At 43.3% G+C, this 14,682-nt stretch overlaps 1 protein-coding gene across 2 annotated transcripts in view; it reads right to left on the bottom strand.

The window, feature by feature from the left end:
- The window catches only part of LOC126203928 (ankyrin-1-like), a 99,396-nt gene extending 88,114 nt beyond the window's left edge, over nt 1-11,282 (bottom strand). For both annotated transcript variants that reach the window (XM_049938324.1, XM_049938325.1), the window contains exon 1: nt 10,727-11,282. In XM_049938324.1, the coding sequence (XP_049794281.1) occupies nt 10,727-11,271 (545 nt within the window). In that variant the 5' untranslated portion in view covers nt 11,272-11,282. The remainder of the gene's footprint in view (nt 1-10,726) is intronic.
- Nucleotides 11,283-14,682: the final 3,400 nt, after the last annotated feature.

Genomic DNA, 14,682 nt, shown 5'->3' with positions numbered 1-14,682 from the left:
GATGTCACACTTCCGCTGCACGTTTCTTCGGGAGAAACGCTGGCGGGTAATTTGAAGAGCTCGAAATCTCAGCAAAGTGCTGACCCAATGAGTTAGAAATAGCGACGGGGTCCACTAATGTGTCATGCGCGACAGTGAGCCCAGAGACTGGGGAGAAACTAGGCGCGCCTGAGAACCGTCGAAGCCGACTCCAAACTTCCGAGGAGGGAGTGAAGGTGTTAAATGAGCTAATAAAGAATTTCCAGCTTGCCTTCTTGCTATCGCGGATGACACGACGGCACCGCGCACGGAACTGCTTATAGCGGATACAGTTGGCCAAAGTAGGATGGTGGCGGAAAACGCGAAGAGCACGTCGCCGCGCACGTATTGCGTCACGGCATGCCTCGTTCTACCATGGAACTGGGGGGCGCCGGGGCAATTCGGAGGTGCGTGGTATTGAACGTTCCGCAGCTGTAAGAATAACGTCGCTAATTTGTGTGACCTCATCGTCGACGCTGGGAAAGTGACGGTCATCGAACGTCGCGAGAGACGAATAAAGTATCCAATCGGCTTGGGCAAACCTCCAGCGTCGCGGGCGCATATATGGCAGTTGAGGCTGCAGTCTAAGGACACATGGAAAGTGGTCACACGAGTGTGTATCATCAAGGGCGAACCATTCGAAGTGCCGATCTAGCGGAACAGTACCGACCGTAAGGTCCAAATGAGATAAATTTGTCGTGGAGGCAGACAAAAATGTAGGGACCCCAGTGTTGAGGCAAACTAGATCCGCTTGGTGGAAGACGTCTAGCAATAGTGAGCCACGTGGACAAGGATGTGGAGATCCCCAAAGCGGGTGGTGGGCATTGAAGTCCCCAACCAGCAAATAGGGGGGTGGAAGCTGACCAACAAGATGGTGTGGACGATGGAATGTATACAGTACAAAGAGAGAACGTGTATCCAGAAAGGGAAAGACGGACGGCGACAGCTTGGTAGGAACTGTTTAAGGGGATTGGGTGATAATGGAGAGTATCATGGAGAAGAATCATGAGTTCTCCATGGGCTGGAGTGCCTTCAACAGAGGGGAGATCATATCGGACGGACTGAAAATGAGGGAGAACAAAGCGGTCACGGGGGACGCAGTTTTGTTTCCTGAAGACAGAAGATGACAGGCGAGTAGGATCGAAAGAGGATCGACAATTCATCACGATTGGCTCGAATGCCGCGGATATTCCAGTGGATAATGGACATAGGGTGGACAGAAAATACAAGAATGTGAGCAAGGTTGCCGTCAAGTCAACGACTGCTTAGAGCTTGCGACCGACAGCGTGGAATGGCACTCAGCCGAAGGCAAAAGATCCTGATCCATAGGTTGTTCAGGAGCAGCTCCTGCCACCAGCGATCGGCCGGTTGATCGGCCGCCAGCAGTGCGCCTCGGCGACACCGAAGACAGCCGAGGGCGATTTCCGCCAGGTGGTGCTGTAGATGGGACACGCCTTGGCGGAGAAGGAGATGAACTGGGTTTCTTATTAGCCTTCTTGGAAATATGATGTTTAGATGAAGGAGGAACCGATGGTTGTGAAGTTGGGGTACGTAAAAAATCCACGAGTATGCTCTTTTTTCGAAGTCTGTGTCTGACTTGTGGGCTCGAGATTTAGCAGAACCTGATGAAGGGTGAGCCATACAGTGGGCAGGCGAAAGTGGTGAGGTTGAACGGGCAATCTTTGCGCTGGCCGACCTGACGACCGTGGTACTAAAGGTGAAGTCTCAAGTCTGTGTGGCCGACTCCTTTGTTAGCCGAGGAGAAGCAAGGACAGTGCTGTACTTACCTGTGAGGCACAGTGGGCTTTCGACTGGCGAATAATTTCCGAGCAGCAAAGGTCGACACCTTTTCCTTCACTCTGATTTCCTGGATGAGTTTTTCGTCTATATAAATGGGGCAATCTCGAGAGGAAGCAGCGTGGTCACCCATACAATTGATGCAGCGAGGGGATGGAGGTGGACAAGCACCCTCATGGGCATCCTTGCCACACGTAACACATTTGGCCAGATTGGAGCAGGACTGGCTGGTGTGATTGAACCGCTGACACCGATAGCAACGCGTAGGGTTTGGGACGTAAGGGCGAACGGATATTATCTTATAGCCTGCTTTGATTTTCGATGGGAGTTGAACTTTGTCAAATGTCAAGAAGACAGTGCGGGTTGGAATGATGTTCGTGTCAACCCTTTTCGTAACTCTATGAACAGCCGTTACGCCCTGGTCAGACAGGTAATGCTGAATTTCTTCGTCAGACAAACCATCGAGGGAGCGTGTATAAACGACTCCACGCGAGGAATTTAAAGTGCCGTGCGGTTCCACCCGGACAGGGAAGGTGTGGAGCAGTGAAGTACGCAGCAATTTTTGTGCTTGGAGGGCACTGACTGTTTCTAACAACAAGGTGCCATTCCGTAATATGGAACAAGACTTTACAGGACCTGCAATTGCGTCGACACCTTTCTGAATAATGAAAGGGTTGACCGTGGAGAAGTCGTGACCTTCGTCAGACCGAGAAACAACAAGGAACTGTGGCAACGATGGAAGAACTGTCTGTGGCTGATACTCAGTGAACTTACGCTTGTGAGCAGACATAGTGGAAGGTGAGGAAACCATTGCGGAAGAGTCCCCCATGATTACCGGCGTCTCCGATGGCGCGCTCCTCCCTTGTGGGGGCCCTCTCTGAAGGCACTCCCGCCTGAGGTGATTGTTCACACCTCATCTCACACCTCCCGACAAACGGACGGAGCGACCAGTCGGCACTTTCGGAAGGTATCAGCTCGGGTAATCACCCCTCCCTGGGCCTGGCCGTTACCAGGGGGTACGTATGTGTCCTACCTGTCTACCCGGGGAATTACGCGTTACCCCATCACCGGCTACGCATGGAAGTGCGTGGGTCGGCCTTCAGACACGCACAGGGAGGAAAAAAGAGAAAGGGAAAGGAAAGAAGAGGGGTCTCAAACGCCGCAGCGGAGAAAAGGGCAAAGAGAAGAAGTAAGGAAAAGAGAAGGACAGAGGAAGAACGAAGACTTGCAAGCGTAGAAAGCAAGGAATTGGTAACAGTTTCGAGCGTCCGTCTCCGGACGTAGGCACAAACCATACTCCCAGAGGGGGAGAAAGTGAAGGAAAGAGCCATAAGTGAGGGGGGGGAGTGGCGAAGATGGGGGATGGGGAAGGATGCGGAAAGGGAAGGTATGCAGCCCGGATGGGAAGGAAGGCCACAATAGCTCGGGGTCCCGTGCTCGCTACACACGTATCCACAAAAGAGTTGTGGACCTCCTGGGGGGTCAAATGATTCTGGTAGCTGATGTGTTACAGACCAGGCTGTAGGAGGCCCACATGATAGTGAGGCGACAAGCACCCTCCGAACAGAGTGGTGAAGGCAATTGAGGTAAATAAAGTGCACAGAATTTACCAAACCATTCTTTCCCATTCGTGTAATTAACAAATATCAAGTGCGCCTGCTTTTTCACTCAAGAATCGATCTATTTGATTCTATGTTTTGTTTTGTAACGATTGATATTAATTTCACTCGTTACAACATCGTTGCAAATGTGTTGTACAAAACAAATGTTATTGCTAGACATTGACGTATCTGACAAATAAGCTACGTGTATGGTAAAAGCTACCTGTATGGTAATATAGTTTTAAATTTCCTGTGGGGTTGACTGTGGTGACTCACCAAACCATCGGAAAGTGATTTCGGTCGCCACCCTGGAATCCCACTATTAAGATTGGTCATTTCGGTTTGTGTTTCCATCCAACTGACGTAACTCTCGCACTTACCACTACATGGCAACAGCAGAATACAAACCACAACCACTGTAATAAGCTATAATGTCCAAGATGTGATAGTGGTAGGTGTACGTGCCACAAATGCTCACCAAAATCGAGCACCCCCTTGGTGAGAGGCTGGGAGACTCGCTGAAATGAAGCATCCTGATGGGAACACAAAGCTATTCCATCCTCGTCATTGTCCCTCGATCATGCTACACGTAGTTTATAGCCAGACATAGAAACGGCTAACCACACTGCTGTGTACAGTCAAATTTGCAGCTCTAAATTTCGAACATGAATATTGACCTTTAAGATACAAAAATTTACGTCTTCAATGAAATCTAGAATGAAATATGTCGGTTCTTAATTGCACAGACGAACTCTTCGAATTCAACTATTACAGCGCCAATTACCATGTATGGAAATCAATGGTTTCGTTAACAGGGAATTCCATGTCAAATCAAGTGCTACAACCTGACCCTCTTAGATTTTTTTGAAATGAAGTATGTATATATTACTCAAATCATGACCAATTTTTTCACATTTTTCTGACGAAAAGTTACCGAGTAATGGACCTTTAAAAATTGAAAAGATGACAAATTTTTTACTCGCACAACAATGTTGTTTTCTTTACAGCTCGTGTTCCAATTAAGCTAGAACAATAAAATTTAATTCATTGGAAAGCTCTTTTAAAGAGCTTTTATATGATACCAAACATTAGTTTAATATATATACACAAATTGTTAAAAAACATTGTTGAATTAACCGAATTTTGAAAAACTATTTTTAAAATTGTCGAAAAATATGTGACAGATGCATTTTACATGTACATATTCTAAAAGTTTCAACTTGGGATGAGCATGGGATCACTATCAAAAGGAATTTTACATTAAGGATGGTGATTTTAAAATTCGTAAAAACTAATTTATTTCAGATATTAGGCCGACTTCTCACCAGCTGTATGTTGTTGTAAAATGTGGAAATTAAAAATAACTTATAATTGAAAAAGAACATGTTTCATGCTTCTGTAATTAATAAATACAAAATGAAAACTTTAAAAAAATAAAAAAATAAAAAACACAGAAGGATGAATACCTGAGATCGCACCTAAATTCAATTAGCAATTACTATTATTTACAAATAGGCATCCTATTAGTGCACTTGAACTGATCAGTCTGTTGCACATCAACATTTCTGCACTGGATAACTTGTATGTTCGCACAGCAGCAGTTTGAGGGTTCACGATTGCCACTGCTTCCCTACTGCTTATGGAATGAATGACTTGCAAATGTAAAAGATGGTGACGGTCCATGTGGATGAAAGAAACTGATTTCATCCTTCTCCTGATTTTTTCACATACACAGGTTAACCACCAGTGTCCATTATAGTCACAAGCAACAGATCCTTTTAAGTCTTGGAACGGTATTTTATCACTGTCAGAAACTGTCACCATTTCAATTTTACTATCATCAGAGTTTGAATACACCTTTGTTATTATTTTGTCCTTGCTAAAAGGAATTAAAGTATGAAGTTTTTGTGTCCCTACAATTTTGCAGCATTTCTCAAATCTCTGCATAACTTTCATTTCTTCATCTTTGTAACCTTTAACAGCATACTTTAAGTTCATTCCTTGTATGTTACCCTTGGTAAACATATAAGGTTGTTTTGGCGTCATTATTTGATCACTGTATGGCCGTTGCACCCCTGAGCTGCAAGTCTTTTAACTGTTCCATCAACACTATCACTAGCTCCCTTCCCATGCGAGGTGGCTGAAAAATGCCATTCAGCTTCAGTCTGGAAATCTTCATGGTGGCCTATTTTTATAGTGAGCTGCTGCTGCTCCATCAGAGAAATAATATATTTTTCTTGGTTTTCTTCTGAATTTAACAGTCAGGAAGTCCAAGTATGATTGGAACAAATGCACAGCAACAGTGTCATGTGTTACGCATTCTGGTATCATTACAAGACTTGTGTGCTCAAGTTCGTTCCCATCCTTGTAATAAGCAACAATGGAATGAATCGTTGCTTGCATGTTTGTCCAGTGATAGCCTTTAACTTCGTCCTGGATGACAAAGGAGTAATTCTCAGAAAAGTCACAGATCACGAACACCTCGCCTTCTTTAAGTTCATTTCTCAGTTTATTTTGGAAGGTTCATTGTTGACTAGCTGCAAATGAATGTCGTGTAAGCGATCTCTCTCTCTCTCTCTCTCTCTCTCTCTCTCTCTCTCTCTCTCTCTCTCTCTCTCTCTCTCTCTCTGTACCACTACTTCCAGTCAAAACACAATTTTTGGAGTGTACGTCTGCAAACTTTGAAAATCCAATGTGGAGCTCTGGATGGTTGTCTGTGAAGTTCGCGTAAATTTCTTTCAAATTACTTGAAACTAGCCATATTTGTACTTGCTGTTTTTCTCCGTTATCTCTCACAAGCACAAAATCTTTTTCCAGACATTGCCCTGCTTATCTCATCAGAACAATAGAAGTTTCTAACAAAATCAGTAGTAGTTTGATCAAGAGTCTTGCCAGGTTTTGGGTTGGTGGAGACAAAATTCCTTTGGCCTTCACCAAATCTTTTACCCATAAATTTGTTACGTTAAATTCATCTTGAAGCTTCATAACACTACAGCTTTTAGGTAAAATGGTAAGAATTTTCATCTGTTTACTTCGAGATGTACATGTACGAAATTTATCTTTTAGCTGACTGAACATCTCAGATTCTGCATGATTATGTACCTCCATTTTGGAAGAAAGCAATAATACCTTTGTTTGAATTGTTGAAGTTAATTAGTTTTTCTTTAGGATATTTTGCTGCACAAACCCGTTTCTTCTTAATTGGCGATTCACCAATGGACTGTAAAGAAGCATTCAATCTTTCTAAGGCCTCACTTGCTGCAACGTCTTCTATGTCACTATCACATAAAACCTTTTCACTTTCTTGTTTCACGACAATACAGTAGATCATCATCATTTTATGTGCTATACGTATCACAGATTTCTACTCATGCAATTCTTTTACGGCAGTTGTCTCACTTTTTGGTTTAAAGTTAAGAAAGGTTTTCTTGCTATCATCTATTGTGAAACAGGCTGTAAGTTTTTCTTGTGGTTATTGTGGCCCTTTTTATTAAATGGATTACAGCACAAAGCTGAAATTCTAGGCATTTTATATTTATCAATTGAACAAACTAATTTTAAAAAATGTTTTTGAAGTTGGATGCCCGCGTGCGAGTGCATACCTGTCCTTTTTTCCCCCCCTAAGGTAAGTCTTTCCACTCCCGGGATTGGAATGACTCCTTACCCTCTCCCCTAAAACCCACATCCTTTCATCTTTCCCTCTCCTTCCCTCTTTCCTGACGAAGCAACTGGGGGTTGCGAAAGCTCGAAATTTTGTGCGTGCGTGCGCATTGTGTTTGTTATTGTGCCGATCTACCAGTGCTTTCCCATTTGGTAAGTCATAATATATAAACCTTCACTGTTTTTACACACACACACACACATATATATATATATATATATATATAAGTTTGGTATCATAAAAGCTCTTTAAAAGAGCTTTCCAATGAAGTACATTTTATTGTTGTAGCTTAATTAGAACACGAGTTATAAAGAAAACAATACTGTTGTGCGAGGAAAAAATTTGTCATTTTGTTTTCAATTTTTGAAAAATCCATTCCTCGGTAACTATCAGAAAAATGTGAAAAAATTAATTTGTGGTATTATTTGTGAGTACTATAGGCATAAATAATTTCATTTAAATCCAAGAGGGTAAGGTTGAAAACGATGGTTTTATTTGTTGTTTTGACGTGGAATGACCCTAACTATACGTATTTTTTTGGCGTAGACACTGTATATGCAATAAAAATGGGGGATTCCTGTTTCATGATGAAACGAGGCCACTCATGCAGGCGGCGTATACATATATAATGTTGTACCATACTATGTACACACACCACTGTGTCTTTGAATTAGCACATCGCAAACCTTCACTGTTTACACATCACATCATGAAGCCCATTGGGGACATGCTACTTTCATAACTACGAAGTTGTGTGGGAAATTGATATCATAAGCAAGTGGACAAATAAGATGCAGTTGTGCACGACACCTGTTGCAATAAAGAAGATTTTGGTTAGTAATTACAACATTGCTCCTATTTCAGTTATCAAGACTATTTCAAAACTTTACTTTGAATAACGCAGACAGAACTAGAGTTAAAGCTAATAAGTTAGTGTTACGATACTTTTTAAAATATTGAACAAGTGAGTTTGAGTCTGAAATATTTCTCATTCAATTGAGTTTTGTAAAGCAGTCAGGCTACTTAGGCAACATATCAAATACAAGAGTTATATCAAATACAAAAGTTGCAGTTTATTAAGCAGCTCATTAACTATGGTATAAATATTTATACCATTTGAGATTTACGTTGTCCTAGGTATGTACGGAGTATTTGTAATATGAGTCAGTATGTAACAAATAATATTTGCATCTGAACATTTCATCAGTGTTGAATTTGTTTGGATATAGTTCAGTAAGAACAACAGATGACATAGGGAAGATCGCAGTAGGTGGAAACACAGAAGAATTCTTTCGTGACACTGAGAAGTTCAAGCAACGTACGAACAATCGAGCAGAGATCTGTTGACTACTCCTCAAAGAAGCAACACAGTATTTTGATCAATAGAAACTCCTCCCAGTGTGTGTAGTAGACGGGAGTGTACTTAGCTACTGCATGTATCCTCAGGAAAAACTAAAATACGAGGGAAACGTGAATAAGGGATACGATGCTGCAGTTTTGGTCTTAGGACTGGCTTCTTGTAGCGTGAGGAGGGTCCAGAATATAGAGGGAGTAAGCCCTCCACCACATCTGCTTATGTAAACTTCTTTACTCGAGTAGTCTCTTCGTGCTTTGAATGGGAACCACACACTTCTTAGGGCCTAGAATACTGCCTAAAATCTATACCTAACTCAAGCGCTTCGACTGGGGAAAGTAAGGGAACTGCGTTATGGAATCTACGGTTGTATTACATACATCTACCAAGGAACCTAATGAGGAAGAAGCAACATGCATATGTGTAGTAGTGATGTGGGAGTAGTGGTTACTCTGACCATTCGCTTTACTACATCTAACTGTGTGGTAACATCAGAAATAATAACGTAGTTGCTTGCCTGTTATGTAGTAGCTAGTATTGGGCGACAGACTTGCTCCTCATCTTCATCTTCCCTGTATGTAGCATGACACTATATTTACCCCCTTGCCTGCAGCAGCAGAGACAGACAGCAACAATGAAGACTCTTTTGCATCGACAGGTTAACAGTGACCCTGTACAGAAAAAGGCCAGCACACTTCCATAACCTGGCTGCAAAATGTAAACATCACTGTCTTCTTGTGTCTTGAACAACACATAGTTGTATTCACGACTACAATGGTTCCTGCTCTGCCCACAGTCAATGTACCGTTTATTTAGAGCATTGATACCAGAATCTAAATGCCTGGTTGTTCCATACATTGAATGTAATGGAACTGATGACTGCAGGTAATGTCAAAGCAGTTTATAAAGCTATGAAGTATTTGTCTATTCTTTGATTTTAATTAGCTAGCTTACCTGTAATTAAACGAAGTTCAGTTATAGTATTAAATGATGCTGATACATGAAGTTTAGGAAAACTCTAAGACATGTACACTTTTAGACAGGAAATTACAGCACCAAGAAGTGTGGCATAAACGAAAGTTTGTAGGCGTGTTTCTACACCTGAAATATCATGTCAGTTCAGATTTTGGGACAGTCCAATAAGAATGGCGCTAGTAGCTCCACTGTAAGGATGAAAAATCAGGTTTAGTTTAAATGCGTAGTGTAACGATCGTCAGCATTAGTTACCTTCAAGACTAGACAGAGCGAGTTGACTGGGACAAACATGCCATCATCGAACTGCATCTGCAGCAACAACCTGAGCAGCAGTCGGCACCACAGTGACGCAACGAAATGTTAGAAATCTTTTACATCAAGAGAGACCTCTGAGCCAGACGCCCTGTAGCGTGCATTCCACTGACCCCAAACCACCGTCATTTGAGATTTCAGTGGGGTGATGAAAGAGCTCATTAGAGAGAAGGGTGGAGGTCTGTCGCATTTTCTGATGGAAGCTGGTTCTGCCTCGGTGGCAGTGATGGCTGGAAGTTGGTTAGGAGGAGGTCAATTGAGGGCCCGCAACCAACCTGTCTGCATGCTAGGCGCATTGGACCTACAACTGGAGCTACGATCATGGGTGCAATTTGCTATGAGAGAAGGACCACTGTCATCATTATCCAATGCACCCTGACTGCAAATGCACATCAGTCTGGTGATTCGACCTTTTGTGCTGCTATTCATGAACAGCGTTCCAGGTGGTGTTCCTCAACAGCATAACGCTCGGCCATTAACAGCCGTTGTAATACAGCATGCTCGACAGTGTCGACATGTTGCTTTGATATGCTCGATGGCCGTATCCACCTCCAATCGGGCACTTATGGGTCATTATTAGAACTCCAGTGTCATCCACAAACAGCACTATCTGTCCCCGTATTGACGAACCAAGTGCACCAGGCAACGTACTCCATCACACAAATTGACATCTGGTAATTGTACAACACAATGCATTAACGTTAGCATGCTTGCATTCGACATTTTGGCGGTTACACTGCTTATTAATGAGCCAGCATGTCGCATTTCCAATGGAAAATCTGGCTCTTACATTAACCTGTCCTCTAAATCAGTTACGAACGTTATGTAGACAAATGTGTTCCCAAAATTTCATTGCTCTATATTAATTGGTTTTTGGTGTTGTGATTTTTTTCCTGTATGGTGTGTCTATGCTCTAAAACACTCTTATACTACGTATAATCATTAGCTCGCAAACACAAAAATATATGGAAATGTGCAACACAGGTAAGTGGCTTGTAACATGCATACCTGGCTTCTGCTGGAAGATCCGCCAGCAGCTGACCCAGTGTGACCACATCTTCAGGTTGAGTGCGCACTGCGTCTGCCCAGCCCTGTGTGGTCATAACCTGGAAGGCGTTGGCCTTGATGAAGTTAACGGCGGCCTGCCTGAGGCTGGTGCAGGAGTGCCTGATCGCCAGAACAGCTGTGGCCGCCGCAGTCTCGACGGACAGCTGAGCGGCCACGAGTTGCTCGCACCGAGCCTTCAGGGCCGACACGCCGTATTTATCAGCGGCTGCCAGCAGCTGGGGGGCCAGGCTGGACAGCTGAGGGGCCTGGAGGGTGTAGAGGTAGGCGACCAGCTGGCGCAGCACCGGTCCCTCCACGTCCGGGACTGCAACCTCACTGGTGCTGGCTTCCAGTGTGTCGTGGCGAAACATGCCGCCAAACACGGGACTCCGTTCGGCCAACACGGCCCTGTGCACCACGAGACGGGTGCCGCGCGCCACCAGTGTGACGACTGCGCCGTCCCCTGCGTCCAGAAGGGCGCCCAGGTCCCCGGCTGTGGTCTCCATAACCTCCTGGGTGGGTTCCATTCTGGATGACTCTGGAACATGGAGGCACTCAGCAGCCATTTCTCCTCGCATGGCACACTATACTTGTACAAGCCACAGGCAGAACAGTGTCAGGCAAAAGTTAGTAAATGTTTTGACATCTGCACACTCGGCCTTCATGTCTTCAACAGGCCTCCCAACCCCCTGCCTTTCGAAAGGCGCGCATGTGCAGAACCAAATATAAATATCAGCCTTGCAAACTAAACACGCGGAGACCATACTGCAGAGTGGAAGGTCTGGCCATTATCTCATTTAGTTCAGAATAACAGATGCAGTTAGTGTCTCAGACGTTAACACACAGCCCAAGCGAGTATGCAATCTACGTAAAGCGAATTGGGAACATTTAAACAGAGCATTCAATGTAGAGCCACTGCAAAAAAGCGGAACTGATGTTGACGCCACAGACAAGTTTATCCGAATGTCACAGACAGCGCACGACAAGGCAATCCCAATATTTGTGTGGTAGCCAATGGTTTTCAAAATTCCCTGATGTTTCACCCCATAGAGATAGACAGCACAGCAGATGGCAAGGCACTACCATAGAACCTCGGAGGAAACAGAATGACGAACAAGGCCGAGTTTCCATCGTAACAGTCAAATGAGAATATAAAGAACTGTTACACCAAACAAAAGCAGAAAAATGCGAGCTACATTTCGAGGACCAAATGGTAGCAGAAGACATATAGTGTTACACATACAAACTTTCAACAAACACTGTTCCATTACCCACTCTATTATCGACTTTGAGACGATCTAGATGTATGTTGACGGTGGACCAGGAGACATTAGGACTCTGTTGCCGGAAGACATGACAGTTATCTTTGCTCTGAACTACTCCAGCAGCATGTGAATAATGATGTTTTGATTCGATTTGGCCAGAAGCACATAGGCCTGGGCAGTAATAAAATTAAAAAAGAAAAGCAACAGAGGTTGAGATAATTATGGCGTAAGTATTGCATCAGCTAGTGGACCACATTTTACCGTATCTAACAGCGTCATCCGCGAATTTCCTTTGCAAGTATGAGCAAGCAGTATCTGCAAAATCTCAAGTAAAACTACAGGTAAGATAAAGATACAAAACAACTTTGCCATAAAAATATCGAGGAATTTCACGTAACGTCCATTACAATGGGTGGGGGCTGGGTGGGTGAAGGAGGCACTGTGTCCTTCCTAAAAAATTAAATTATAGCTGCAACATGCTTTTGAAGAGGCAATTATATGTAATTAGGATCCAAAATGTGAAAATACCATTCAAGACATTGTTAGCAATATCAAACCACCTTCGATATGTATACTACTGACTCTGTAACCAACACAAGGTTTCTTTCAACGTTGACTTTTACTCTAAACGTAATTTTTTGAAGACTTACGGTAAGTAAGGCCCATAACATGGATATGCTGATTACAACTTTCATTGGGGAAAGTGACTACTACTGTTACTTAAATTTCTATGTTAACTGAATTGAAATATTAAAAACATATATGGAATCTGATATAATTAACAACAAATACTTTTTCGAAATTTCAAAATATAGAGAAACTGACTGGATTACCACACGTGCTACAGACAGGCAGAAGTACCCCCATCCCTGCCCACCTTGCTATTGTGAGCGTTCAGTCTTACAGCACAATTCGTTTGGTAAATACTCGGCCAGAGTACAGGAAAACGCTCCGTGCCGCCAACTGAGCCATCATAGACAGATAAAAGCCATGAACTCCTGTATAATCGTCTCATGAAAGGGAAATACACCGAGGGTGCAGTAAATCAAGCAACGCATAACGCGAATACCTCAGACAAGTATGTTATAGGCATAATGATTGATAATGCTGTGGATATCTATAATTTATGGATGCCTACCCAGTTCAAAAGACTGAAGTGGATGGTCTGTCCCAATTGTGTCTACAACATCCTGAGATTACTCCAGAGACAGGCAGGTGAAACTGGAATCCGTCGAACGTAAATTGTGAGAACGTCACCAAAAACTGCCCACAGGTTTCTGTTGTCATTAATGAACACGCTTCAAAGCATACCAAACACTAGAGGCTTGAAGACGATATACTAAATAATCTCCTAAAATCTACCAGTGCAAGAGGAAATTAGTAGGGAAGTTCTTGTAAGACTAAGTAATTGGTGTATAGGAAACAAACAATAGCAGCACAAAAAATGTTTATATGTTAGTGAATATTATCAAGACTATAAAAGCAAAGAATCAGAATAAATGACCAACCAGTGAAAAGTGATGAATCGTAAACATCCCTCATTATGAATACGAGTATCAAGGAGAGCACCTAGTAATCGTGTTATCAGAGAAGTATTAATATCCTCAACAGAACAGCAATGAAACAAGCTCATATCACTTGCAAAATTTTGGCTGCTTTTGTACGACTATGTGTATCACACCTTTACCACAGTAAACTTGCAGAGACAATGTAAGTGCACACGTAAACATGATTTTGATAGTAATTTCATGAGTTTTAGTGGAAATAAAAAGTCAATAGGACTTTAAACATTTTGGTTCATGAAGGTAGAACCCGGACCGCCCGATATGTATCAAACTTACAGGAAACGATTTTTGAGTAGTTTCGCGGCGTTTCTCTGGTAAGTATTGGCTGATATTTTCCTTAACGCTGCTTTGCACCACCTAGACAGTACCTGCTACGACAGAACGAAGGAACGAGGAGCAGCAGGAATGTACACTGAACTGTGAGAATGTGATAGCAATACGAAGGAAAAACGAACTCCGCCCCGCCGCAAAACGTATTACCGTGGGTGCCGGAAGGTACAAGCCAGGTATCAGCCATTGCCTGTACTTTGTGTCAGACTGTGTTCATTTGATAACTGGATTCAACTAGTCTGTGTGTCGTACAGTTGCAAAGTCGGAAGAGGAGTTATCGACTCTAAGTAAAACGGGGAACTTAGTATGTGAAGAAACCGCAAGAGTGAACAGGACTCACCGTATAGTGAGGGAGGGGCGTCTCCGGGCAAGTGATGCTCGTCGCTGCAGACAACATAGGGGGCGTACCGGCAGCTGCTGGAGTCGCAGTGTGCTCAGCGACACAGCCCAGCCTTCATTATTCGTCTGCAGGAAGCTGCGTGACTTCACCATGCCTTGGACATGCTCCTCGCGTTACCGTAATGATGTGGCGCGTATCAGCATGCGGTTTATCTCAAGCGTCTGTCACCAGGTGTAACAACCTCAACTTCAGCAGGCTTATACAATCCGTCTGTCTATTCCCACGCAGACATTGCACTGAATGCAGAATGTCAGAGTACTGTGATGCTGATTAGGACTTGACGCTGTATGGCAGAAAATATTGTCCCAATCTCAGATTGAAAAACACCAAACCTTTGATTTCTTTCTATTGTGTCAC

This window comes from Schistocerca nitens, chromosome 9 (assembly GCF_023898315.1).
Source record: "Schistocerca nitens isolate TAMUIC-IGC-003100 chromosome 9, iqSchNite1.1, whole genome shotgun sequence".
Taxonomy (NCBI): domain Eukaryota; kingdom Metazoa; phylum Arthropoda; class Insecta; order Orthoptera; family Acrididae; genus Schistocerca; species Schistocerca nitens.
The sequence above is the reverse complement of the archived record's forward strand: the minus strand, read 5'-3'. Positions and strand labels throughout refer to the sequence as shown.